Genomic DNA, 27,842 nt, shown 5'->3' on the forward strand with positions numbered 1-27,842 from the left:
CATTAGTAGTCGTAAACCCAAAAATTGGGTCAGCTGCTCAACGACGGATAGAAAAGAGAAAATAGTTACTTCGTGACCCGTGATGGCTCAGGAGATAGAGTACTCGCCTTCCAATGAGGTGAACCGGGTTCGAATCCCAGCATCGGATGGTCGATACAAATTCTGCATCTAGCTTGCACCGACCACAGTGATGACGCAAAATGTCTTCAGTATTAGACAGGTCATGGATTAGAGTTTCCTTGCCATCAGGCTATCCGTGGGGGTTATCCTGATGGTGGAGGTTCCACCAAAAAGTCCTCCACAAAGGCAAATTTCTCCCAAAACTTGATCCAGGGGTTCCCTTTTCTTCTGGATTAGGTTCAAAATTACAAGGCTACGGAGTTGAACATTAGCAGTCGCAAACCCAAAAATTTTTGCTTGATTTTTGCCCGAATCATACATCAGGAAACGTTTTCGTCAAAAACGAGCCAAAATTTTGTGATAATCGAGTATTCATTTTTTACAGAGTATTCTGTTCAAATTTCTTCTAATACTGAAACTAATTGATTTTTTTGTGTCGTTATCTATTCAAAATCGGAAAATATTTACAGTTTATCAAAAGTAACCTTTTCGATGCATTTCACTGTATTTCTTTAACCCCTTGGGGACGGGTGATTCAGAAAAGCATTTGTACAAAATCAGAATCAAGTTGCAATTAAATAAAAAGCGGTAACTTAAATGTAGTCGTTGCTAATTTGACAGACTTACTTTGCTTTTATTTTAATTATTGTTAGTTTAATCATATATATAATCAATGTTAGTTCAAAGTATAACTAAATAGTTTTATTTTGAACAAAGTAANAGAGGATGTATTGGGGGACGGTCTTTAATGTCTCGGAACTTGTTCCTTCCAGCTTGGGTGTCTCATTTTTTTTTTACTATGTCTTTTATAAACTCTTCTTCTTTTACTTGCTCCAATTTTATTTTTATTTACTTTTGTACTATTTAATTGGTTTTAAAAGTACTGTTTTTAAATGTTTTACAATTTTGTTCTTTTGTAAATTTTGCACGTTTATCTTTTAAATTGTTCTTTTGAATTATTCTTTTAATTGACACTTTTAATATATTGCTGTTTTAATAATTATCACCTTACATGATTTTAGCTGCTCTAAGACCGCCATGTTCATGGGCTGTTGCCATGTCTGATGTGTATTTTATGCATTTTATGTTTGTACTGTTTTCTGGATTTTTGTATTTTAATAAACGCATGCCCTAAATAAGGGTGGGTCGGGGTAAATTCTTCCATTAGCTTATTGTTGCTTCAAAGTCCTTATGAAATGCAAAACATTATAATTTATTTTTGTTTGCAGAAAATATTTTAAATGAATAAATACAAGATGACACAGTTCATTTAAAATAAATAAATAAACCAGTTTTATTCTTTATAATACATGTTTGCATATTCTATTATTTTCATTTAAAATGTTTTATTGCAAAGCCAATTCGTTGAAATGTTTCACATCAGTCATATTTGAGGAACATAAAAGTTCATCTTCTTCAAACTACCACAGTAGATTTTAGGGCAATTTCCTTTTTAAATGCATTTAATTATAAGATGATAATCAGCAAAGAGAATCAAGAGAAAGTAATGATGTAAAGCATAAACCGGCTCTATATAGAGTTAGTTGAAAAAGGAATATTAAATATTTAAAAAAAACCTTAAATGAAGGAATGGATAAATAACTTTTCATTTCTGCAAAAACAGAACTGTAATCGTTTCTGTCTAAGATTAATATTCTTCCACCAATTCTCTAAAAATCTCTTGTTATTGTCGATTACAACAAGTCTAAATCTTCTTTTTTTTGTCTATTGATCAATATGTTTGTTTTTTTTTTTTTTTTTTTTTTTTTTTTTTTGTTATTTGGACATTTCAGAGTACTAATAAAAGTTTTACTGTGGGTCTACATTTTTTAATATTTCTTTTCTCTTCAGAAAATTTAATTCAGCAGATAAATTCCAATCGTCTGTTATGGTGCTAATCTTGAAAGAGTTGATGATATGAGTTACTAGCATTTCTACAGAATGTATTGCTAGCTTTTTTACAAAGAGAATCAGCTTCTTTGATAAAAATTATCATCTATACAAGGATCCTGAAGATTTCGGGAACGTTTCCACTAATTATTCTATCTTCTCATTATTCCATATTTCCCTCTTCTCATGCTCATAGCTGTCTTTATTATTTTTTATTGGTGCTCAAGTTAAAGTAATTATTATTGGAACAGTTAAAAACTTTAGGCAGTACTAGTTTTTTTAGTGGAAAAAAATAAAATGACGAGATATTTCCTTAATTTTGACGAAATTCGTTTCCCGTAGGAAGTGACAATAGTTACTTCGTGAGCCGTGATGGTTCAGGGGATAGAGAGCTCGCCTTTGGCTGGTCGACATTGGCTGGTCGATACAAATTCGGCTTCCGCCTTGCACCGACCACAGTGCTGACGTAAAATATCCTCAATGGTAGACGAATCATCGGTTAAAGTTCCTTCACCGTCAGGCTAACCGTGGGAGGTTTTCATGGTTTTCCTCTCCATGTAATGCAAATGTGAGTTAGTTCCACCAAAACGTCCTCCACAAAGGCAAATTTCTCCCAATACTTGATCCAGGAGTTCCCTTTTCTTCTGGATTGGGTTCAAAATTAAAAGGCTACGGAGTTGAACATTAGCAGTCGCAAACCCAAAAAGTTTTTGCTAGATTTTTGCTCGGAGCATATATCAGGAAACGTTTTCGTCAAAAACGAGCAAAAATTTCGTGATAATCGAGTATCCATTTTTTACAGAGTATTCTGCTTAAATTTATTCTAATACTTCTTTGATTTTTGATTGTGTCGTTATATATTCAAAATCGGAAAATATTTACATTTTATCAAAAATAACCTTTTCGATGCATTTCACTGTATTTTTTGACGAATGGGCTAAACTCCTTTATACAAAACTCACTTGCAGAATAATTTATATTATCGCCACCGTATTCAGGAGGTAAAATTTCTTTAGGTAAGTACTGATGTAACTGTTTCATATCACTCCCATGGAAGTGGAACTATAAATAAAAATTTAAAAAAACATCATATTTAGACTGTCATTTATATTGTTTATTTCATGTTAAAATATATTATTACTTTCAGAACACTAAAAAAAATAACTAAAAGTAAAGTAAAGTAAATAAATAAATATTTGAATAAAACTACAAAAAAAAAATTTGAATCAAAAATGCGAATTTTTTGTCCAAAGTTTGGGAATCAACCTCCAGCCCAAAATTTGAATCGCAATCTATGCCCACTTATGAAGAATGGTTATCCTCAATGATAATAAAATAAAACTGAAAAATCAATTACACTTAGATATTTTTGTATTTTACAGTGATTCAAAAGACTATCGTGTGTCAATATTATCTATCTTATCTATTACGAATTTGTGTGTTGTGGTAGTTTAAATCATTATAAATTAAATTTATTTATCCAAGAATAAAAAGGAAATCAAAAGGTTTGCTTTCAATTCAAGTATAAAAATAAAAATTGGCAGCTATAAAATTTTGAAAATAAAACACAGATAAAATGCTCAAAACTTAATCAATATGTGTCTAAAGTATTTAAGAAAAGAAAATTTATTGACAATATTTAAGCTACAATGTTTATTTTATTCATTTTTGAAAAGTCTGGATAATTTTTGAAATATTGGAATGTTTCGAACTTGTATTTTTCTAGAATAATGTTAATCAGTACTTTTCCTTTAAGAAAAAACTTTCAATTAAAATAAAAAATGATCAAAGGAAAAAGTATGAGAGGACCCGTGACCCAGCCATCAAGAGCCAAGTCAGCAACTTTATTAAAAGCATCAAAACACAAATAGCAGAATTTTACCCCTTAACGATCGGTTAATTTTCAAGAAAACGGTCATAAAAGTGCCTATTTTGCCAAATACACGTATTTGATTAGTGCTGACATCTAGTTCAAAACAAATTAACTATCTACAATTAGCTTAAAAATATCATGGTAGTGGCAATTAGTGGATAAAATGAGAAATAAAATGTTTTCTAAGAAGAAGAAATGAATTAGTTTAATTCTTATTGGCGCGTTACTACTGAACACTCCAACCCGGAAATTTCACGGGAGACAGAAATAGAAGGCGAAACCTCACCCCGTCATTTTCACGGGAGCGAGAAGGAAGGAATTAAAAAGGATAATTGGGGATGACAAAGTGGAAAGTTTAGCGACTTTGTACAAGTCCGGATGGAGTAATGGTGCGTTCAACAAAGACCACAAATATGCCTCTGAATGAACCCTGTGATAAAACATACTCTGACAGTGATAAAAGTGAAATATTTGTGGATGCCATGGAGAAACAATTTTCCTTAAATGACAAACCATATGACAGTTCCTAAGAGGCTGAGATTCTGGGTACCTACTATAAGTTTATTTCTTCAAAAAATCACCTAGACACTATTGAACTAGCCAGTTTAGAAAAATTAGTGAGTACTATTAAATCTAAGTTTCACTACATTAAGGTCCCAGGGACGAGCAAGATAAATAAAATCATGCTTAAGAATCCCCTTGTAAATATTACTAATCAAATTGAATCTACAATCTGGGATATATGGGCTTAATAGTTTGGTCAGTAGACCGGACCAGATTTCGAACCCCTCTGTGTTAATTTTACTTTTAGCGCATTTCGCATTATTTTGAGAACATTTTTAGTCAATTGAAAAGGTTTTGCACCGAATTATAAAATTCGTTTATCTAAAAATAATTCCATACAAAAAAAAATAAATTTCAGTAAATATTTATTATTTTTATTTAATACTACACGAAAGAATTTTAAATTGTAAGGTATGAAATTTTTAACATCAAATTAATGTATATAAATTTACGCGACGAAAAAAAATTGCATATTATATTAAGAAAATCCTAATGAATCGAATTTTTTTTTAAAAAAAAGTCGTATATTTAAGATTTGATTTCTTAATAACTATTAAATCGATTTTGCTCACATTTTGTACTTTTCCATATAAAATTACTTACTTGAAATTGATGTAAAATACTTTATACCATACAATTCAATATTCTATCGAATATTATTTAATAAAATAATAAAAAATAATAAATATTTACTAAAATTGATTTTTTGTAAGGAATTATCTTTGGATAAGTGAATTTTCTAATCGTGTGCAAAATTTTTTCAGTTTGCATAAAATGTTCTCCAGGTATGGTGAAATGCGCAAAAAAAATCATCATTAAGGGGTACAAACTTTGGATTGATCCTGATTAAACTAAGGGAACCCTAATTTCCACATTGCAGCTACTTCCTATATGTTGGGGGTCAGAAATGCAAATCCGTCGAAAGAAAGGTATGTTTATTCAGAGAAAGTACGTTTTTGTGTCTAATTTTATAACTTAAATCATCGTTTGCACTAAGTAATTAGCATATTTGAGATCACCCCTTTTAACAATTATGATTGAGTTTTAGAACATGAAGACCTGATCATTAAATCAAAAGTTATTCAGATTGGTCCGTATTTTACTTTGTACACTGTGTGCATAAAATATGGAAACAAAATTATGGAAAAAACTTTCATTCTAACTTTGCTTAAACAATCTTTCGATTGGCAGCAACAGTCTTCTCAGATTTTACACGGCAAAACTGTTTGCTCATTTTGAAAGATTCTAACTTGAAAGATTCTTCTTTCTAACTTGAATACCAACAATTTTGAAGTACTTCTATAGGATTGAAGTATTTTTACTGGAATGCTTTTTTGATTATAGTGTAGTATTGAAAAGAAATCATGAAACAAGTGTAAATTTAAAACAAAAAATTCAAATTTCGCAGAATATTAATATTAAATTCCATCCCTATTTATATAATAACGGAAACAAAACTTTATAACTTACGTAATGAATAATGTAAGTCTTACCCTATTCCGTATTTTTTCAGATAGGAAGATCTTCAACATGTTGAATAGATATCTAAAGATAGGTGATTCATTGACAATATGCACACTATTGAATCTAACGGGCAACATATTCTATAAATAGAGATGAAAATTATTTTAAGAAACTTGCTTTATAAAAATAAAAGCATTTAAAAAATACATGATATAATTAAAACCTACTCCAAATTTTGCAACGAAAGCAAAACTGGAATAAGAGGTTATTTCAAACGTTTAATGCCCAAACTTTCACGGCTTACCACCTACGATAAAATAAAAAAATTCCAACTTCTCCTGAAAAAAAAAATTTTTCACAAACTATTATTGAATAATTTTTTTTAAAAAAAAACTGTTGCACATTTTTTTCTCAATATAGTATATTTTTAATCATTCCGTTATTTTATTAAAAATACCTAATGGCCAATTATTTTATATTTGAACAATTTTTGGAATTTTTTTATGAAAGTATGCTTTTACGCAAAAAAGGAAATATTTGCAGGCAACTCTTGGCAACTTGAAAACATAAAATAACTTTCAAACACTACGCACATGATGAACCAAAATGGTGTTAATGATGAGTAAAAAATTTCAAAACTATTTCTTAAAACTTAGTTTGAATTATGAGATATGAAGAAAAAAACACTTCAAACTTTCTAGTGTAAACAATTTTTTGTTTAGAAGAGCAAGGAATGTATTACTTTCACAATAGAATTGGTAATCTTTCTCGCAATAAATTGCTGAATTTATAACTTCTTTAATAGCATGTATTTTATACTGTGTTAAACCAACCCTGCCAAGGAGGTGAACATTCATGTCTTTATAGTGACGTCAAGAGGGCCATTATGAAAAAAGGGTTAAAACACTTTAACTTAAACCAACATCTCCTAGAAGAGAAAGATCTCATCCCGAATCAATTTAGTAGACCGACGAAACGAGCATAAACTACGCTGTGGAGGAAATAAGAAAGATAACACTATGTTCGGGCTACTAAGTTGCACAGTTGGGGAAAATTTGAAAGATGTTTTTACGTTTGGACAACTTAGAGATAAAATTTCTTGCTTATGGTAACCCGTGCTGAATCCTTCTCTCTTCTAGGAGGTAAAGTAAGTGCTAAAAGTAAGTGAAGAATTTGTAGTGTTCGAAAAAATTTTAGTTTTTAAAAGTTTTAACTTTTTGTCAGGACAAGAAATAAAAGAATGATAACTCAATTATTTCGTTCTGGAAATTTATCATGGAGAAAGAAACCATTCGTGTTCCTCAAAATTCACTATTATTTTAAAAACAAGGGTTGATCAAAATGATGTAAAAACTTCCATACTTACTATATGTAAACAATTTTTCATTTAGCAACAAATGTTTTGGTGGAAGTTTTATGGTAAAACTGTTGATAAATTTTAAAAGCTCATACTCGAAGCTTTTAGAGATATGTCATTTTTATAAAAAAAATTCGGATCAACCAAAACGAGTGTTAAAAGTTAATAACTTCCTTCTATCTTTCATACAGCAATTTTGTACTTGCTACTGTAGATTTGTACTTGCTACTTAGCACCGGCCCTGGAGACCTCTCAGTGATTCATCAGATCTAATATGTCTCATAGAGACACGGAAATGGTTGTGCAATAGTTGAATATATGGGCATCACAAAGAATAAATGTAGAATAAAGACAATGTCAGTGCGTGGCAGATGGGCACACTTCACCTGTGGCTATCCGAAACTTTAGGTCGGTTGCTCTTCGGTTACAGTAGTCTTTAATACCAGCAGTTTTTAAATCATTATATAGGATTGCAGTAATATTTTTATAAAATGACGCGATGGCTCAGGGGATAGAGCAATGAGGTGAACCGGATCCGATCCGGCTTGTACCGACCACAATGACCTCAGTGGTAGACGGATCATGGGTTAGAGTCCCTTTACCGTCAAACTGACCGTGGGAGGTTCTCGTGGTCTTCCTCTCCATGTAACGCAAATGCAGGTTAATCCCATCAAAAAGTCCTCCACGAAGACAAATTTCTCCCAATATTTGATCCAAGAGCTCCCTTGTCTTCTGAATAGGGTTCAAAATTATGAGACTGCGGCGTTGAACGACGGTTATATAATAAAAATAAAAAATATTTATATAGAAATGTTTTTTTTAATTATAATAGTATTGAAATAGGAAATTATTTTTTACTCCTACGCTTATTTTGGTCGATGCAGATTTTGCATTGTTAAAAAGGACACCATTTCAAAAAGTTTCAAATATGATCTTTCAAACTTTTTGACAGTTTTGGCATACAAAATCTTCCAAAACAACTGTTGCCCAGAGCAAAAATTGCTTACATAGAGTAAATAGAGAAGTTTTTTCAATATTTAAAAAACTTATTTTGAGTTTATGCATTGTGGGCTTATGCATTTTGCTGTAACCAAGAAAAGTTAGACAAGCTATTTAAAAAGAGGAATCTCGAGGTCTACCAGATAAAGAAGATAAAAATAGACACGGTAAAAAATTTAGGATCAATTCTTTTTTTCCGAAAATATATTTAAATATCTTTAGTTTTATTTATTTTTACTTATTATCCCATCAGATTAATAAACACCTAGGAAAAATGTGTATCGATGTTTTTTTTTTTCAAAAAAATAAGGAAACATTATTATTTTTTTTTATTTTTATTTTTAATCCGATGGATCTCGAGTTATCACCGTTTTACACAGATTATCTTTTTTTTATTTCTCGGTTGCAGGCTCATCTGAGTAGAAAAATACATAAACCTGTAACTAAATAGAGTTAATTTTTTCTGGAGAATCCGAATCTGAAATGTGAAAAATAGGAGTTCATAATTAAGATTTCAAAGTTACCCTTTTCCCTGATTGAGTTTGGCATCATCGGATAGCTTTTAAGAAAAAACTATTTATGTGTCGAATTTTACTTTTCATCTCGATACATTTAACCATTTTCAAGTTTTCATTTATTTTAACATTATATAAGTATAAACAATATGGTTATGGAACACTAAATTTATGGAGAAATGATGCTACTTACTCTAAGTAATTTTGAGAAAAACTTTATGTATCTCAAACTGACCGCACGTAAATGATTCATCTTATATTGTGCATCATATACGATATGAACTCCACACACTTGAGTTGCTGGATCTTCTACCAAAGAAAGTAACATAGCTGTCACTGCTGAGATAGCTAGCTGTATTGGAATTTGATCAGGATTCCAATTCGCTGGAAAGAGACGCATAAAGTTACAGCGAATAAAAAATACGAAATATGATTAAAAAAAATTTCTCTGCATTATGCTTTAATAATTTCTATAGAGCTTTTGTTCATCTCATCATTTCTAGTTAAGGTTAATCACAGAATTTATAAATTCCACCCATCCTATGCTCCTGTTTCTTACCAAATATTTGGAATAGGTATAATTTTCTAAATCCACTCTTAAAAAAGTGATCATTATAATCTAAACAATTTTTACTTTATTTTATGACCGCCGTTGAACAGCCGACCCAATTTTTGGGTTTACGACTATTAATGTTCAACGCCGTAGCCTTGTAATTTTGAACGAATCCAGAAGACAAGGAAACTCCTAGATCAGTACCCCCAGAAGTTTTGATTTGTTATGGGAACATGGAGGACTTTCAGACTCGACAGATTTAACGTGCATCAGTGACCATCGAACGGCCGGGACCGAACCCACGAACTCTTGGACATGGGCCCGGCACCCCACCGACCAGGCTATCCCGGCCTAGTAGCCACAATTATTATCAGAATTATTGTTGCACCGCACCTGTGGACCTGCTGAAAGGGGGGATTATATAGTTGATTATATAGTTGATTATGGCAGTAAATAGAAAACATTTGTCATAATTGGATGTTAATCTGTCAAAGCATCGTTAAATTGGTTAGATAATGGGTTTGGTATTTACCAAGATCTTCTAGTGCATGGATGGCGAACCAATGGCACGCGTGCCATTGATGGCACGCTACAGAATATTTTGGGCACTCCACCGATCACAAAGTTCACTATGAAACGTATTAACAATTAAATTAAAATTGACAAAACACGAACAAAAAAAATTTATAATTATTAACAAAATATTAACAATTTTTGCAAAAAATGACAATTATTAACCATAAAAAAACAAGCTAACAATAAATAACAAGCAAAAAAAATTAACAGTTAATGATTAATAAAATACAAAAAAGAACAATTAAGCTATGCGAGTGAAAGAAAGTGAAACAAAAACTGTACAAGACATAATATGACACTTAAGGAAAGGCGTTATCTTATATTAACATAAAGACCTTTTCAAGTGTGAGAGTTTTCGAAGGAAGCCTGGTTAGCTTGTGCGCCCTCACTTTTTGATGATTTCGATAAAAAAGATAAGATAGTTCAGCGCATCAAAGATACTCCTCTATCTAGAAATGCAATAAAAGAGAGAATCTTAAAACTATTCGGAAATGTAACAGATCAACAAAAAATTGACATTAACTCCGCTCCTTTTATATCGTTATGTCTTGACGAAAGCATTGGCATTACTAAATCTGCACGATTAGCTCGATATTGCGTAGGAAACGTCATTAAGGAAGGATTAATTAAGATAACATCGCTGTTAACAATTACAAAGGGCACAGATATTTGTACGGCTGTTTTAAATTGACTTATTGAGAAAGAAGTTTATTTGAAAAAAAAAAACTGTTTCAGTAACAACTGATGGTGCTCCAAGTATGGTGGGCAAAAAATGTGGTTTCATAAGTTTATTTCAAACAGACGTAGGACATTCGATTCTTGAATTCCACTGCCTCATTCACCAACAAGCCTTGTCTGCTAGGAGTGGTTTAACATCTCTTGATAATGTAATGGAGGTAGTTACAAAAATAGTCAACCTCATTTCGTCGCAGGCCGTTAATAAGCGAAAGTTCGATGCTTTGTTGGAGAAAGTCAACTTGGTGTATAATGGCTTACTGATGTATAATAATGTTCACTGGTTGAGCAGCGGTAACGTACTTCAAAGATTTATTGATTGCTTGGAAGAAATCAGACTGTTTCTGCAAAATGAGGGAAAAATTGAACAATACCCACAGTTGTTGGATGTTATGAGGCTCTCAAAATTGATGTTTTTAACAGACGACATATGCCAACGTTTTCAATGTCTTGACGTGAAGCTTCAAGGCCCAAATAAAACAATTATCATCATGATAGATCTCATTCGCGCTTTTGACGCTAAACTGCATATTTTCAGGAACGATATTATTACAAGAAGCTACAAGTACTTTTCAAACTTAAAAAGAAATATCAAAGATTTAGATATACTTGAAAAACCAGGAGAAGAAACAGTCACTGAAGAATTTTTTTCTGTAATTGATTCTACAATCAGTGAATTTTCAGCGAGATTTTCTCAGTTCAAAGAATTATCGGAAACACTCAAGTTTATTATGTACCCTGATATAACTTCATTTGATAAATTGAACTTGTCCCAATTCGATTGGTTGGAAATTGAAGAATCGTGCTATTTTAACAATATTTCCATCTACCTATGCCTGCTAGTCATTATTTCCAGATAAGAATAACATTGAAGACTCGCTTAGAAACCGTTTGACAGATGACTCCAGTTCAGCATGCATTCTGCTTAAACTATCATCTTACATCCCTAATATAAGTTATTTGTCTTCTAATCCTCAACAACAGAAGTCACACTGACTTAACTTTAAGTTGAATTACGTGTATAACTGAGACATTGCAAAATGTATTTTTTTTTCGTAGTAAATGAAGAGTTTTGAGTTGATAGTATTTAGTATTATTATTTTCCCAATAATTATTTGACGGCACGTCTATGACCTAATTAAACATTTTTTTAGAAAAAATGGCACGTTGATACATAAAGGTTCGCCACCCCTGTTCTAGTGGTTCCATCATGGTGTTGTTCATCGCCTGAAAGCTATTGAATTTGAAAAATTAGTATCATGAGAAACAAACTTATCTAATTTGGCTTACTGCCTTAGAACAAGATTAGAATCTTATGTTATCGCTAGTATCGCTAATAAACTAAATTAATTTATTTTTCATGAATCTATCTCCATTCAAAACTAGTTTTACACAACACTACTAGAAATAACGGCCCTATGAAGGGTTAAACGTTGAAAAATTTATGAATGACAATATTGTACTAACTCACCTATATTTATAAAAGCGATGACGCCCCCATCCGAATGCCTATAAGGGAAAGCACCCCCAACATTTGTCTCAAAAACACTAATTGCCTTGTCTGTGTCAAGTTTCTTAGGAAATATATCAGGATTATCCTTCAATATTGTATATAAACAGCGAATGAGTTCCATTGCTCTGTCTGAATCGAATTTTCTTGCTCGTAGAAACTGCAGCAAATAAGAATTATCAGTCCAAACATCCAGGTTTTTTTCTTCTGCAATATGACATATTTGTATAATGTTATAAAGCTAAAAATTATATTATGAATTTCTAAAAAAATAACGATACATTAAATAATACAGTAGTTAAAATAATATTCATTCATCATTTTAGCTATTGTACCAGAAATCAGTTGGAGTTGTTTATTATACTATTTTTTATAGTATAGAACAATAGAGGCATTTCTACTTTTTAGGAAGTTATGGGATTTCTCTTTAAATGTTGAGCCTATCTTATTTCTACCTTTTCTGCATTTCTGGTTTCTTTAGGCATAATAAACACATATTTAACATTAAGAAATAAACTGGCAATATGTAACTCACTCCCTGCCAACGTTGCTCTTGCGCAACACTTGTAAAGTAACATTTTGAAAAAATAAGTTTGGTATCAGGGTTTAAGCTAAGTTGTTTAGATGATAAAAACATCACAAATGCATCGTTTTGGATCAAAATATTTTACTTACATTATTTATGTCTTGTTTTCACCGAAACAAATTTGGAAAAATGAAATAATTTATTAGCAAATTTTATTGTTTGGAAAATAATATACGAGTGCACACTGTAAAATTTGCTATCACTTTTAATATTTTGGGTACTAGGTTGGCATCTATATGGGTTGGGAAAAATTATGGAAAGACTTCTATACTAACTCATTTTTTTCACATTTCTCGAGAAATACTTATATGTATATAAAGAAATACTTCTCTAGAAATACATATACATACATACTAATCGGCAGGTCTGTACAGCACGCCGTTCAGTCACACTGATTTCTTCCATGTGGAGTGTTTGCGTGCGTTCGTCGAAAACAGAAAATGTGTGAAAACACGAATCTGTATCAAATTTTGCTTTCAGCTCGGTAAAATGGGCATCGAAACCCACGAGATGATGAAAACAGCCTTTGGAGATGAGTCGTGCTCGGGTTTTCGAGTGGTTCCAGCAATTCAAGGAGGGTCGTAAATCAGAGGACAAAACACGGAACATAGCACATCCTCCCTACTCACCGGACATGTCACCTCCTGATTTCTTATACTTTCCCAAGATCAAAAATACCTTTAAAAGGCACCGGTTTCAGGACATTGAAAGCACAAAACAGAATTCGACGCAGCAGCTTCAGGCCATCCCAAAGTCTGAGTTCTAGAAATGTTTCGAGGACTTGAAAGATCGTTGTGCCAAGTGTGTTACTGCCAATGAAGCATATTTCGAAGGAGATTGACTCAAAACCTGCTTATGTATGTATGTTTTTGCATAATAAATTCAGTCTCGATACTTTCTGAGCAGCCCTCGTATATATATTCTCAATCGTCATGACTTTACTTTCAAGCCTATTACCACTGTTCCCTATAAATATGCGAACTATGCATTGCCCTAAGCTCTACGGTTACAACATTAACTGAAAGTTTCACAGAATGCGACCAAAATTAGTTATTACTTCTAAATCAATCTTAGAAATATAAACACAACTACATAACCGAGTGAAAGTTTGGTAGGAGCAAAAATAATTTCGTTGAAAAAATAACTTCCGTATTCTTATTATGCAATTTTAAAATTAATTTAAAAATTAAAAAAAAATTATTAATCGAGATTATTTAATTCAATCTTTTAAAATTGCAGAAGAATTATGTATTTAAAGCTTTCTTTTATAGCTTAACAAAAGAAGCAATTACTGTCGAAGGCTTAATATTGCAAACTTCAGGGACTGTAGGCATTACTTGACTNCATATATATATATATATATATATATAAATATATACGAGGGCTGTTCAGAAAGTATCGAGACTGAAGTTATTCTATTTGTTCCAGAAAACCCTTAGCGGTAGGACTGTGCCCATCATGCACGCGCATATTTCACCTCGTCTCACAAAAATCGGCAGGTCCGTACAGCGCGCCGTTCAGTCACACTGATTTCTTTCATGTAGAGTGTTTGCGTGCGTTCGTCGAAAACAGAAAATGTGTGAAAACACGAATCTGTATCAAATTTTGCTTTCAGCTCGATAAAATGGGCACCGAAACCTACGAGATGATGAAAACAGCCTTTGGAGATGAGACGATGAGTCGTGCTCGGGTTTTCGAGTGGTTCCAGCAATTCAAGGAGGGTCGTAAATCAGTGGACAAAACACGGAACATAGCACATCCTCCCTACTCACCGGACATGTCACCTCCTGATTTCTTATTCTTTCCCAAGATCAAGAATACCTTAAAAGGGCACCGGTTTCAGGACATTGAAAGCATAAAACAGAATTCAACGCAGCAGATTCAGGCCATCCCAAAGTCTGAGCTCTAGAAATGTTTCGAGGACTGGAAAGATCGTTGTGCCAAGTGTGTTACTGCCAATGAAGCATATTTCGAAGGAGATTCACTCAAAACCTGTTTATGTATGTATGTTTTTGCATAATAAATTCAGTCTTGATACTTTCTGAACAGCCCTCGTATATATATTCTCAATCGTCATGACTTTACTTTCAAGCCTATTACCACTGTTCCCTATAAATATGCGAACTATACATTGCCCTAAGCTCTTCGGTTACAACATTAACTGAAAGTTTCACAGAATGCGACCAAAATTAGTTATTACTTCTAAATCAATCTTAAAAATATAAACAAAACTACATAACCGAGTGAAAGTTTGGTTGGAGCAAAAATAATTTCGTTAAAAAAATAATTTCCGTATTCTTATAATGCAATTTTAAAATTAATTTAAAAATTAAAAAAAATTATTAATCGAGATTATTTAATTCAATCTTTTAAAATTACAGAAGAATTATGTATTTGAAACTTTCTTTTATAGCTTAACAAAAGAAGCAATTACTGCCGAAGGCTTAATATTGCAAACTTCAGGGACTGTGAGCATTACTTGACATAGAATATAACTCAAGAGATGTTTTAATTAAAATAAAAATTTTCAACCCCATACTTGCTATCAGTTTCCTGAGTTCTGTGAGAGAGTGTGCACGAATTTCATCAGTTTCATTCAGTTCTTCTTCTGCTTTTTTCACCATCCAATCTGTAAGGTAACCCATCCGGTAAGGTAAGAAAGAAGCTGTCATCATACTGTCGTAGTTACTTTCCATAATTGGCTGTTGTTTCCTTATAATGGGATAGTCGAAATGTGAACGCTGGTAATGTACTGAAATGAGATCATGATTTGTACCAGGTGTACCGGTGAAAGAAAGAACAAAAAAGTGCAGTTTTCTAAGTTCTGCTTTGGAGACCAGAAATTTATTCTCATTCGGTTTCAGAATTAGTTATAAAGTTTGTCGACAGATGGCAATAGTTAATCAGGAAAACTGTGAAGCAGTGTTTTTTAAAGTAATCACTTTTTTGAGACGAAAATATGGTGTAGTCGAAAAGCTAAAATTTACAATAGACTCAAGTATATAAGTTGGAATAATCACAAATGAAGAAGAAATCTTTGTTTTACAGTTATTTTGAGCTAATTTATTCTAGCTAATTTTGAAACCTAATTAGAACGGAGCAAACCATATTCAATCAGTAACTGTAAACTGTTCAAAACCTATTTAATGATGTTTAGAACACTACTTCTTTTAAGCTACTTTTATTTTTAAGGCAAGATGCTACTTTTATTCTTATTGTCAAATCAAATAAATAATAAAATTGAAAAAAAAATTAATATTTTCTTTTTTTCCTCTCTTTAATCTAGATATCAGATTTGTTCGTTCTATTAGAAATATATAATATGTTGATCTGACAACAATTGACAATTGCGAATAGGATGTTCTTAGAAACGAAAATTATTAACTATAAAAGGTTTGCTCTTTTCGCAACTTTTGAGAATTTTTTTCAATTAGTAGCTAAGTTTATATTTTATGTATGATACTAAGTTTCATAAATCTGCTTCAAAAAAATTTTCTCACCACTATATGTAAGTAATTCAAAAATTTATATAAAGCACAACATTTTCTAATTCTTTTGTGGTGAGGAAAAATTACCAGAGATTCTAAAAGCTTTAGTTTTTAATTAAATACAACTATATAAATTATTTTACAAAAAACGTAGTTGGCAGTCCTGCTTCAAAAAAAAACTATCTATATTTAAGATAACAAATGTAAACAGTCTTAAAACAAATCTAAACTTAAAATCATGAAAACATTTTCAAAAAATTTAATTCTCATTATTTTATTGATTTTAATCGCTTATCAGAGATCCCAACTTGCTCCGGACAGCGAATAAATATTTTCGAGTTATAATCTTTAACTGTACGTTTCTTGATTTAATAAATTCAATTTCTAAGGATTTTAATCATTACTATTTCTAAATAATTCGAAGGCTTATACAATTCACCACTTTGTTTCAGTAAAATCGTGTACAAGAACATCAGACCAACAGCAGCATATTATTAAAATAATTTTCTAAATAACTTGGTTATTATTAGAAAAGGCTATTATACCTAGTCTATTATATTTCATGCTAAACTTGCTAAATAAAACTTTTTTTGTCCATTCTTTTTTACTTTGTTAGACTGTTTTGTTATATGTAAACTTTTGATTCGGATCGAAATATTAAGAGTCATATTCTAAATTTTGATTCCTTAAAAATTTAAAAAGGTACTATTAAATATTAAACTAGAATTAATAGTACCTTTACATAAAACAAAAAATACTATATATACTATTAAATATTAAACTAGATTAATAGACGTATTTAAAAATTATTGGTTTTAGGAGATGGGGCATAAGGATGCAAACTATTTTTGTTCGAATAACAAATGTAAAATAGTGGGGAAATCTCACATTCCAAACTTTATTAGCAAATAATTAAAAAAGAGTTATCAAAACTCCTGGTTTTAGGAAAGTTTTTTTAAAAAATGAAAGTTTATTCGGAAGATGGGGATTAAGAGTTGAACCCTCTTCTCAGAGGCTGAGAATAAATTGATAAGGGAAAGGGTAATACTCCCATGAGTGCTGTTAGCGGTCTCAACTGAGTCAAAATTTAAGAGGATAAGCAAAAAAATATAAAAGGCACTAAATGGCTTAAGTCTTGAAAATGGGGGCCAGTTTTCGAAGCGCTTAAAACAAGCCGACAGTTACTTCTTACTTGTTTATTCTTGAAGCGAACAAGTTTATAAAATAAATAATTATTAATTAATAAAATATAAATTATTAAAATTTATGGTTATTTGAGGGGTAGTGGGGAAGTTTTCCCCACAGTGAGTGAAAACATTTTTGTTATAATCTTACTACATCCAAAAAAAAAATGTTTTAATTTTAAACCTCTATTACTTAGTCTCTTCTATTTTTCTTTGATGATATACTAGGAGGGATGATATTTCAATGCTATAGTCATTATTCCCATTCTCATTATTTTCACTTCTACGGTTACATTGTAGGCATAGAATTCTTGAGAAATTTTCTCGAGTACTCAAATACGCGATCAAAAATTTTCTATACTTAACCAAAAAATTTTATATGGAAAGTACTGGATTTTTCTAGTTTCTTCTGGGAAAAAATGGTTCCCGTAAAGAAAAGACGCAAAATTTGAATTCGTGTTCCCCAAAGCTACAAAAATAATGTACAAAAAATAATAAACTTGAAAACGAACAGTCGATCCAATTTCGAGTTTACCACTGCCAATGTTCAAGTCCGTAACCTTGTAATTTTGAGCTCAATCCGAAAGACAAAGGAACACCATCAAGTATTGGGAGAAATTTGCTTTCTTAGAGGATTTTTTTTTTTTATGATGAAGCTGACCCGCATTTGTGTTACAGGGAGAGGAAAATTACGGTTAGCCTAATTGCAAGGGGACTCTAACCCATCATCCGTCTACCATCGAGGTTATTGTTTCATGTCAGCACTGTGGTCAGTGCGAGCCGGGTGCGGAATTCGAATCGACCAGCCATCGCTGTGATTCCAACCCGGGACACCTCATTACAATTACTACAGCTTTATGTAAGGATATTTTGTTAATATGAATTTTAGAATATTTATTTCAATTTATTAAAGGTTTCCGCTTTAACTATGAATAATTGAAAATGTATGTTATGGTGGTAGAATTAAAAAAATGAATTTAAAAAAAAAATGAATCAAATTTTCATCTCTGCTTTTATTTTTAGTCACCTGTAGTAATCCTTGATTTATAAGATTTTCGCGATTTTCAAAATATTTTAAAAGTGGTAACAATCAGAAGATGATCCATTTACAACGTTTGTGACAACTACTATGATTTTTCAAATAAAATATATGTGTATAAAAATTCTGCCTCACGAAGAGTTAGAGTGATATGGCTTTATCATAAATTTTATTCGAGGTCATTAACTTAAATATAACTGCTTCTTATTTGTTTATATATTTTTTTTAATCGAAATAAGGCACATTTTANTATATATATATATAATTCCGCCGAAAGAGGATCAAACATTAATGGCTCTATAGCCGAAAAACCTTAGGAACCGAGGGCCTAAAACTGCAAAAAACAAAGCGTCGATTGATAGCTACTGGTAGTTCGCAGGGGCACTTTTGGTATAAATTAGGTTATCGCTGACCGAGGGCATTTTGCATGAATCCAGAGGTTTTTGCCACAAAAAATTTCATTTTAAACATTTTTGTGTACTTTTTGATACTGATTTTGCATGTTGGAAATGAAAATTGAGCAGTCTAAAGAAATATACATTAGTTAAATTATATATTTTTGTAACTTTTGTTTACTCAACTTTACGCTCATTATAAAACACTTTGTTGCAATTTTGTACACTTATGATAACGTTTTTACTGATGATTTTGCACGTTTAAGATGCAAGACTAGCATTCTAGTGAAGCATTTTTTTCAAAAAAAATTTTAGAAATCTAAAGTTTCGTTACAATGCTTTGTGTCGTAGATATAAGAAATAAAATAGTAACAAAAACATAAACAACTTGAACAGTAATTTCTGAGATAGGTTTCACTGTTTTAAAATTTAAACAAATTTGTTAGTTTAAAGGGTTTTATGAGCTTTAAAGGAAGGAAGCATTAATTATTTCCTAGTTCGTTTTTTTATTTTTTCATTCCAAATTAAAATTTTTGCTAACCTTTTGCAATCAAACGGTGCCTCTCAGGATCCAATTTCATCTATAAATTATCTACGACTCTAAATGTTAAAATTCTTACTGTTTAGTGACCTTTTTATTCAGTGGAACCTAATCGATTTTTTTTTAATTGACATTATTTCAGTCACCCATAGACATTATACCTGCTATTTTTTGAGATTCATGGAGAAGCAGAGAATGAAGAAGCAATTTTATTTAGCTGATAACATATATATTTATGATTAATCAAAATTATCATATTGTAATGTGTTTTTTATTGCGTTAATTTATTAGGTTATCAAACACTTTCCAAACAATGCCCCCAGTTTTGAAGCTGTGACACACCTTGGAACTGAGACCAAGTTCCAAATTGTAATGATAATTAAAAAATAATGGTAAGCAAATAATGTTCATTATAAAATAGTGACGAAATCAAAACTTTCTTCAGAGATTACACATGTTTTAATATTTTCAATAGTACACACTTCAAAATTAAAATATAAATAAAAATTTTATCAAATACGAATAAAATTATGCTAAACGTTTATTGTGCCAAACATTAATTGCAAAGCATTTTCACCATACTTGTACAATTGCAATTTTTCGATAAAATTAAATTAGTTATTGTTCTTCCTTCGTTATCACTAGTTAATTTATTCTAGAATTTCATATGTCTTCATTCATTTTGCTTATTAATAGATTAAAGTTCTTATGAATTAACTAGTGGGTTGCGCCCCCTGCTCGTTAGCGCTCGCCAACCCCCGAAAATTGCCACGCAATCCTATATGGTTTGCTTCGCAAACCAAGCTCGCTTCGCTCGCTTCTAACTTAGGTACATTGCAAATGCACAAAATTCTAAGAATTCAAAACAATCATTCAAATCTGCAATTCATCAAATCTGCAATCATGCAATTCGTTAAACCTATTAGAAATGTGCTATAGTATAATTCGTGATATAAATCAGAAATCGTCAAATAAATTCGTAATATATAAATTCGTGAAAAAAAGCGCTTTCGACAAAATACTAAAATAGAGATCTATCGACAAAGACTACTCACTTCCGCCTAGCTTAATAGTATGAGATTGCCGCAGCTGATGCTCTCTGGTTATTTCAGTTTCCGTTTTTAAAAGTGCTATAGGTTGAGCCACTTCAGCTAGATTTAGCATGAGACATTTTTAGCGGCAATCATTGGTCGATTTTCTAGGGTTGCCATTCGGGGAGTTGTAATGAGGCTTTTTTTGTGGCCGTGTAAGAGAAATGGTAACGTAAACAAAACAAAGCAAACGTTGCCACCGGCGGAAAAGAAATACAGTCAAAATTTGGGAGCCACGTAAGAGAATTATATATATTTGATTTTTTAACTATTTTGCAAAATACAAATACCCTTCATTTTATTTAGTAACAAGCTTGACTTGAATATATATAGATATTTTGATAGTTTAGGTTTTTTTTCCTACTTACAACGAGTTTACTCATGATTTTGAGCGTATCTAGTGTTTAAAGCGCATGTAGTTTATTAGAATCTGTTGAACTTTTGCCTCCATTTTGAGTAATACATATATGCTTTTATCAATAAATAGTACTGCTTATTCTTAACAAAACTTACAGCAACGTAGCAGTTAGTATGAAATTTTTAATTCATAAAGCATTTATTTAGGCACAAAAAGAAAAGTCCAAATCAATGCACTAGTTAAAATGAAATATTTTAAAATACAAAGCAATCCTTTTTTCCTATATAATAAAAATATATGGATTTCAAAAAATATCTTAAAATAAATCTCACCTCTTTATTTTGCAACAAACGTACTGAAATAAGTGATCATCTGATATGATGCTAGATTATCTCCCGAAAGCCTTGGACTATGCTACTCTTTATCTCAATAGATATTTATAAAATGTTCAATTTTCTTGTATCAATATCTATAAATTAAACGCAACATTTTATCCATAAAGCGCCTATTTTGAGAAATTCTTATCCCTAGACCCTTCGTTCTCTCATTTTTCTTTGTCCAGTACACGAGGTTTCGTTTTGATTTTCCCTAAACAAATCCAATCTAATTACGTCAATAATCTCAGCTTTGTCAGTCTTTTTAGCTGCTTTGATTTTTTGGAGGAAATGTATAACCCTCCCTCTATATTTCTGTAATAAATTTATTATTTTTGTTTCATATTTATTGAATTAACGAACTTTCGTGTATAAAACCGAATTGATATAAGTTGAAAAATAATTGAAATTAGCATTTACCTTATCTCGAAGAGAAATACACAAATTTATAAAAGTAAATGTAAAAAGAAGAGAAGAAGAAGACTTTTCCTCTCTCTTTTCCTTTTATCCTTTTTGTTTTCATTGTACTATATATATATATATATATATATAATACAGATTAGAAATACAGATCAGATTTCATTCGCATTTTTGCTCGTACCTCTCTAAAATAGTTATTTACGACCCCTAATGTGCATATATTTTTTCTCAATTNCGTCAGGAGTTATAATGACGTCCCTTACAACTGCGGCTACATCAGGAGGTAGATGGGCGAGGCAGTAGTTAAACTTTGTTTTGCTTTCCGTAATCGGCTTCGGTGTCGCAAGCTGGAAAGTTGCTTCGACCATATGGAACCACAGGTGTGGATCAGAGATATTGAAGATGGGAATTTTTACTGCAGACGATTCCGCCATAGTTGCAGTTTCCTATTAATTCGATGATGAAAAATGAAAGTTGCTTGTATCGTCAGACATCCGGGTCACCATTGAGGTAAGCGAAGATAGCTCCTTTGAGATACTAATATTTTATTAAACATATTTACATTTATATACAAGTTGGTTTGATTTACAAGAAGCATCATCACAGCTTATGATGAGAGAAATACTGACAGGCTGTCGTCGTCGTTGATTTGGCCGAGGCCTTCAGGCCCCGAAGGGGCCTTTTACCTCTTCATCTTCAGCTTGTTGGTCATTAGTTGCTTTACGTCTTGATGTGAATCTAGAAGGGAAAAGAATTAGCAAGAGAACTATTAAGATCATATTGGGGGAGGAGCTGGGATCTGATTGGTCAAGTAGTTTGGATCTGGGCGGGGCTGGAATTTCCTGGGTGCAATTGATTTTGCAGCGCCAGTACTGATGGTGGTAAAAAATTGAACTAAGAGACTTGAGGAGAAATTTAGGCCCTAAAAAAGGCCATTTTTTAATTCAATTAAATTAAAGAGAAAGTTAGATATTAGGGTTTAAATTGTGCAATTTTGAAGTTATTTGAGAGAATTGCGTCACTCGTTAGGAAGAGCGCAATCGGTCTGATTTTGCTATCCTCTGCATACATTTCATTTTGAAATATTTTACTGACAGGCTGTCATGTGCGTGCTGGTATTTATACAATTCTAATATGATTACGTCAGAACTCTTATTTCAGTTCACTTCAAAAGTAAGTAAAAACACAATTGATTAAAGACAAACAGATAACAATATGAAATAAACTTGAATTTACGATGAGCGGCGAACCTATCACCACACAGTATCCCCCCAGTGACAAAGTCACGATACCAATAATGATTGTTTAAAAACAATCATAAAATACAAAGTAGTAAATTCAAATATACGTCTTAATTACGAAGAAAGAAATTTAACTTGGAAATTGGAATACAATTAATAGATACAAAATATTTAGATGCTTTTATATTCCATACTCTTTAACAAAATATTTTGGGAAATGCACACGGCGACCAGATTTTGTAACAATTTGCTTTTCTTCCTTTGTTGGAGATAATTGCTTTTCGACCATTGGAATTTTATTTATTTTTAATTTCTCAGAAATTTGAAAAGCTCTCGCTTTGATTTAGATTTCGTGGGATTCAGCTCTTCTCTGCATAGTGCGCACGAGTTCACTAGGCTTTCTATCTCCTAGTTGCTCTCCGTAATCGGCTTCGGTGTCGCAAGCTGGAAAGTTGCTTCGACCATATGGAACCACAGGTGTGGATCAGTGATATTGAAGATTAGAATTTTTACTGCAGATGATTACGCCATAGTTGCAGTTTCCTATTAATCCAAGAACCAAAAACAGGAAAGATCAAAAATAAAAGTTACTTGTATCGTCAGACATCCGGGTCACCATTGAGGTAAGCGAAGATAGCTCCTTTGAGATACTAATATTTTATTAAACATATTTACATTTATATACAAGTTGGTTTGATTTACAAGAAGCATCATCACAGCTGATGATGAGAGAAATACTGACAGGCTGTCATGTGCGTGCTGGTATTTATACAATTCTAATATGATGACGTCAGAACTCTTATTTCAGTTCTCTCAAAAGTAAGTAAAAACACAATTGATTAAAGACAAACAGATAACAATATGAAATAAACTTGATTTTACGATGAGCGGCGAACCTATCACCACAATCTTAAGATAAAAAATACTCTTTATAATGCGTGTATGTCTCTAAAAAATAAAAATGCGGTTGAAAATTAGTTTGAAACAAAACAAAACGGAAATTGAACCTACCGGTTTCGAGCAAAAGTTTTTAAAAATTTTGAAAGTAGATATGGGTCATTCTCACAAAAAGGTGATTTTTTAAGTCCCTGAGTAATAAATATTATTAGGAAATACAGCAGATTTCTTAATATTTTTCTTTATCATTTTTCGTGAAGTTCGTAACTAACAAGTCATATGCATTTCTGCTAAATGTATTTAATATTTCATTCTTATTTTTTAATAAGCATGACTTCAAAATGCCCTCCGTGGACGTCCCTACGTCTGTGGCACAATATAATTTTTAATGCCTGTTAAACAATTTAAATGTTATTTTAATGATTTTTGTAGTTTTACCTAGTTAAATGCTTATAGTAACTTTTCACTTAATATTTTTTAAAAAAAATAATATTTTTGTAAAATAAATGACTAGTAAACTTTGTCCATCAAAAATGATGTCTCCCTCCGTGGACAATTAATATAGTTCTGTAAATATGCAATAAAGGGCAGCATATGCGAAATCCCTATAAGACAGCTGCTGGGAGGGGTAACCATTCCATTTTCTAATGTTAAATATCAGTTGTTTTTGTTCTCTTTGGTGTCAGTTTTGGATTGTTGTGTTCAACTGGGGTTTGGCAAAGTTCTCACCGTATACTCCGTGGACATCATAAAGAAGGTAAGAGAAAATTATTTTATTTTTGATAGATGAATTTTAGATTGCAAAAATAGTATATTTAACAAAAAGAACTGCCCCATTTTTGTAACTTTAAAATTAAAAATCAGAAAAATTCAAGAACTAGTTTTTGTCTCCTCCGTGGACATAACAAGTCCACGGAGGAGAAGACACAGTCAATGTAAGAGACAATGTGTTAGATAACCATAATACAATTTTAATAATTAAAAAACTATTTTCTTTTAATTGATATTTTTTAAAATGGAACAAATGTGTTAATTTGTTTCTATTTTTAAAGAAAATCAATTAAGTTTAACTTTTTCTTATCGGAGAAGTAAATATTGGCAATTTTTCTAAATAATTTCTGTGATGTTTAACATTTTTTTTCTCTTCAAATTTTAGGAAAAAAATTGCAAAATCAAAATTTAAGAAAAGAAAGCAATCAAATGTTCAAATGCAAAAGAGAAGGGAACAGAAAAAACTTAGTATGACACAAGCTAGACAGAAATTAAAAGAAAACCCTATATTGTTTAAAGAAAGTAAAAAATAAAAAAAAAAGAGCAAGAAACTTTAAAATTTGTACCAGAGAAAGATTTAACAGAAAAATCGTGATAAAATGTACTTAAATTTCTAGAAATTGATAGAGCTAGTCGTTTGTGGCTAGGGAAAAAAGAAACAATAACAAGAAGAAAAGAGAAAAAACAGAAACGTTATTTGGATGACAGTATGTTTAACTTGCATAAAATGGGCACAAAAGAGTACCCTCAACACTCAACTTTCATATGGAGTCTGAATTTTTATTTCAATAGTCTTTACATTTTAATTTATTAATATTCAGTAAGAGTTACTTAAGAAATTGTACACCTAGGTTAAAAATGGATGTTTCCTTTCATAGCAGCATGATTAATCGGAAGTAGCTCTATCTCTAATCATGAAATATTTTATTATTTACTTATTAATGTTAAACTCATATCAGATGTGCCCAATAATTAATGAATTAGTCTTTATTAACATTTTATATTTTATAACATAAAATGTCTCCTCCGTTGACTATTACATCTCCTCCGTGGACAAGGCAGAATTTAAAATATTTTAAAACTTGTAAAAAATAAAATAGAAAACTTGACCATTATTATAAGGACATGTAACAAAAATAAATAAAGGCATTTATGTAATTTTTATCACTTTTTTAATTACTTTAATTTAAGAAATTTTTTTAGTCTATTTATACCTTTTCAGTGAGAATGACCCATATACTAATTTAACAGTTTATAAAATTTCGCGAAGAAGAAAGAAATGTATATCACAAAAAATAAAAATGCAGTTGAAAATGAGTTTGAAATAAAAGAAAGCAGAAAACAAACTTACCGGCGTGGAGCAAAAGTAAAAATTGCTTCAAAAATAGATATACTAATTTAAGAATTGGAAATTTAGTGAAAAAGAATAGAAAAACAGTGTCTATAACCTAAATCGTACAAAGTAATTTTTACATATACGTATTTGGTAGAAAAAATAGGTAGCAAATAACATTTCAGTGCTGCCATCTATGAGAGAAATCTAGTTATTAAAAATAGTTTGTGAAAATTTATCTAGCAAAATCCTTAATAGGAAGAAAATTTAATTAATAATAAAAAAAAAATTAAAGTTAATTAAAACATTTTTTAAATTTTAATATAAATAAAAAAAAACATTCAAAATAGGTAATCGCTGTAGTTTAAATTACAGACTTAAATTAGGAATAAACCATTTAACTGGTATCCCATCTTTCATAAGGTGACTGTTTATAAATCAGAGCCTGCATACATGGATAGAAAGCCGCTTATGGACTCATACATCATTTTATAATTTTAAAGTCTACGCCTATTACCTGCATTCATCGTGAATGGCTGTTCATAAACCAGTGCCGACTCAATTCTTACAACAACAAAAAAAGCATTAAAATGAAGTGTTTATTATACTGGACATTTAAAATTAAATAATTGAAGTTTTAATCCAGTATAAAAGGTAATATATATAAAGGGAGAATAACCAGGAGAGGTTTTTGGATTTTCCTGTCCATGGGGGGTGACGCAAATGATTGTTAGTTACATCAAAAAGGCAAAATTTCTCCAAATGCTTGATAAAGGAGTTCCCTTGTCTTCGGGATTGAATTGAAAGTTACAAGACTACGGTTTTAAAGATGTGTATTCGTAAACTTAAAATTAGGTGAACTGTTAATATAGATAAATAAATAAATTACCGTAGACATTAAATCATTTACTTCCATAGAAACGCTTTTGAAAACAATTACTCCAAAGAGAAGAAACCCTTTGTATCAGATAACTTTAGAACTACTAATTCTGTGATCCATGCACGCTACCACGTTAATGTTGTTCATTGAATTTACCAGACATTGAGAATAAGAAATAATTAAATATTAAAGTACGTGTAATATAATTTTTTTAACCAAATTAAACTATAATCTGACAAATATCACTATTGTTTTCTTTAAAATACTTTTTAAAAAATTGAAATGTCTGTAGTTAAATTTTAAATAATGGATAAGGCTTAACCAATTGGAAAATTCCATTTTGCTTTTTTCTCATCCTCTTCGAACGGTTTGGCGTAGAATGTTCTAATTAGGATATCTGTTTGCCAAATTTCATCGCTTTTGGTTTGGACGGGTCAGGAATCTATAATGGATGCACAAACAGACATTTATTTCTGTATATATATATATAGATTAGAGTCGAAAAAAGCCAAAACCTCTTCCTTAAGCTAAAGAAAACAGTTTTCAAATATTATAAATATTCATTCCTATTTATTTACTTATTTATTTATTCATTTTTTTGTTATTGATAATAATGTTCTATAAACTTACGTACAACTCTTTATATTGGAGTATATATTAATTTAAATAGAAATCGTTCTTTTCAAAGCATCTTTTTCATCTTTGCATATTAAGTAATTCATTTTGATAACAATAGCTACAGTTGTTTCAACTTATTGAAAAGAAAACGCAAAGTTTTGCGGTATAAAATTAAATACTTTTTTTATTAGAACTGACAGTAATGTGTAAGTTTTAAATCTAAAAGCTAAATTTTTAAATCTATTTAAGAACAAGAAGAAAAATTTACGATTCAATGAACAATTTGTTAAAAACGAGAACATTACAAATTACAACTCATTTTTTCAATATAATAATAACAAAGAGATAAATCTCACCTCTTTATTTTTCACCAAAACGTTATCCAAGGAATGTATTAAATATTTAAATAAGTAGCCATCAGATTTGAATTCTTATCTGTAGAGAACTTTGAACTATACAATCTTTTATCT

The 27,842-nt window shown here is 31.0% G+C and overlaps 1 protein-coding gene across 3 annotated transcripts; it reads right to left on the reverse strand.

Moving 5' to 3' along the window:
* Positions 1-1,389: 1,389 nt before the first annotated feature.
* Positions 1,390-27,842, reverse strand: LOC107454785 (alpha-tocopherol transfer protein-like). 3 transcript variants are annotated; one of them, XR_011637682.1, is made up of 7 exons: positions 21,171-21,287; positions 15,282-15,494; positions 12,118-12,363; positions 8,976-9,166; positions 6,139-6,249; positions 5,941-6,051; positions 3,054-3,072 (listed from the first exon to the last, which is right to left on the reverse strand). XR_011637682.1 is itself a non-coding variant. In XM_021144240.3 (6 exons), the coding sequence occupies exons 2-6, from the start codon at positions 15,436-15,438 to the stop codon at positions 2,899-2,901; spliced, it is 879 nt and encodes a 292-aa protein (XP_020999899.2). In that variant the 5' UTR covers positions 15,439-15,494; positions 27,729-27,842; the 3' UTR covers positions 1,390-2,898. The 3 variants fall into 3 exon arrangements, 2 of the variants coding, with proteins under 2 accessions (XP_020999899.2, XP_020999898.2); XM_021144240.3 differs by lacking the exons at positions 6,139-6,249; positions 21,171-21,287 and adding an exon at positions 27,729-27,842 and having other exon boundaries at positions 1,390-3,072; XM_021144239.3 differs by lacking the exon at positions 6,139-6,249 and having other exon boundaries at positions 1,390-3,072; positions 21,171-21,286.

This window comes from Parasteatoda tepidariorum, chromosome 9 (assembly GCF_043381705.1).
Source record: "Parasteatoda tepidariorum isolate YZ-2023 chromosome 9, CAS_Ptep_4.0, whole genome shotgun sequence".
Lineage (NCBI taxonomy): Eukaryota > Metazoa > Arthropoda > Arachnida > Araneae > Theridiidae > Parasteatoda > Parasteatoda tepidariorum.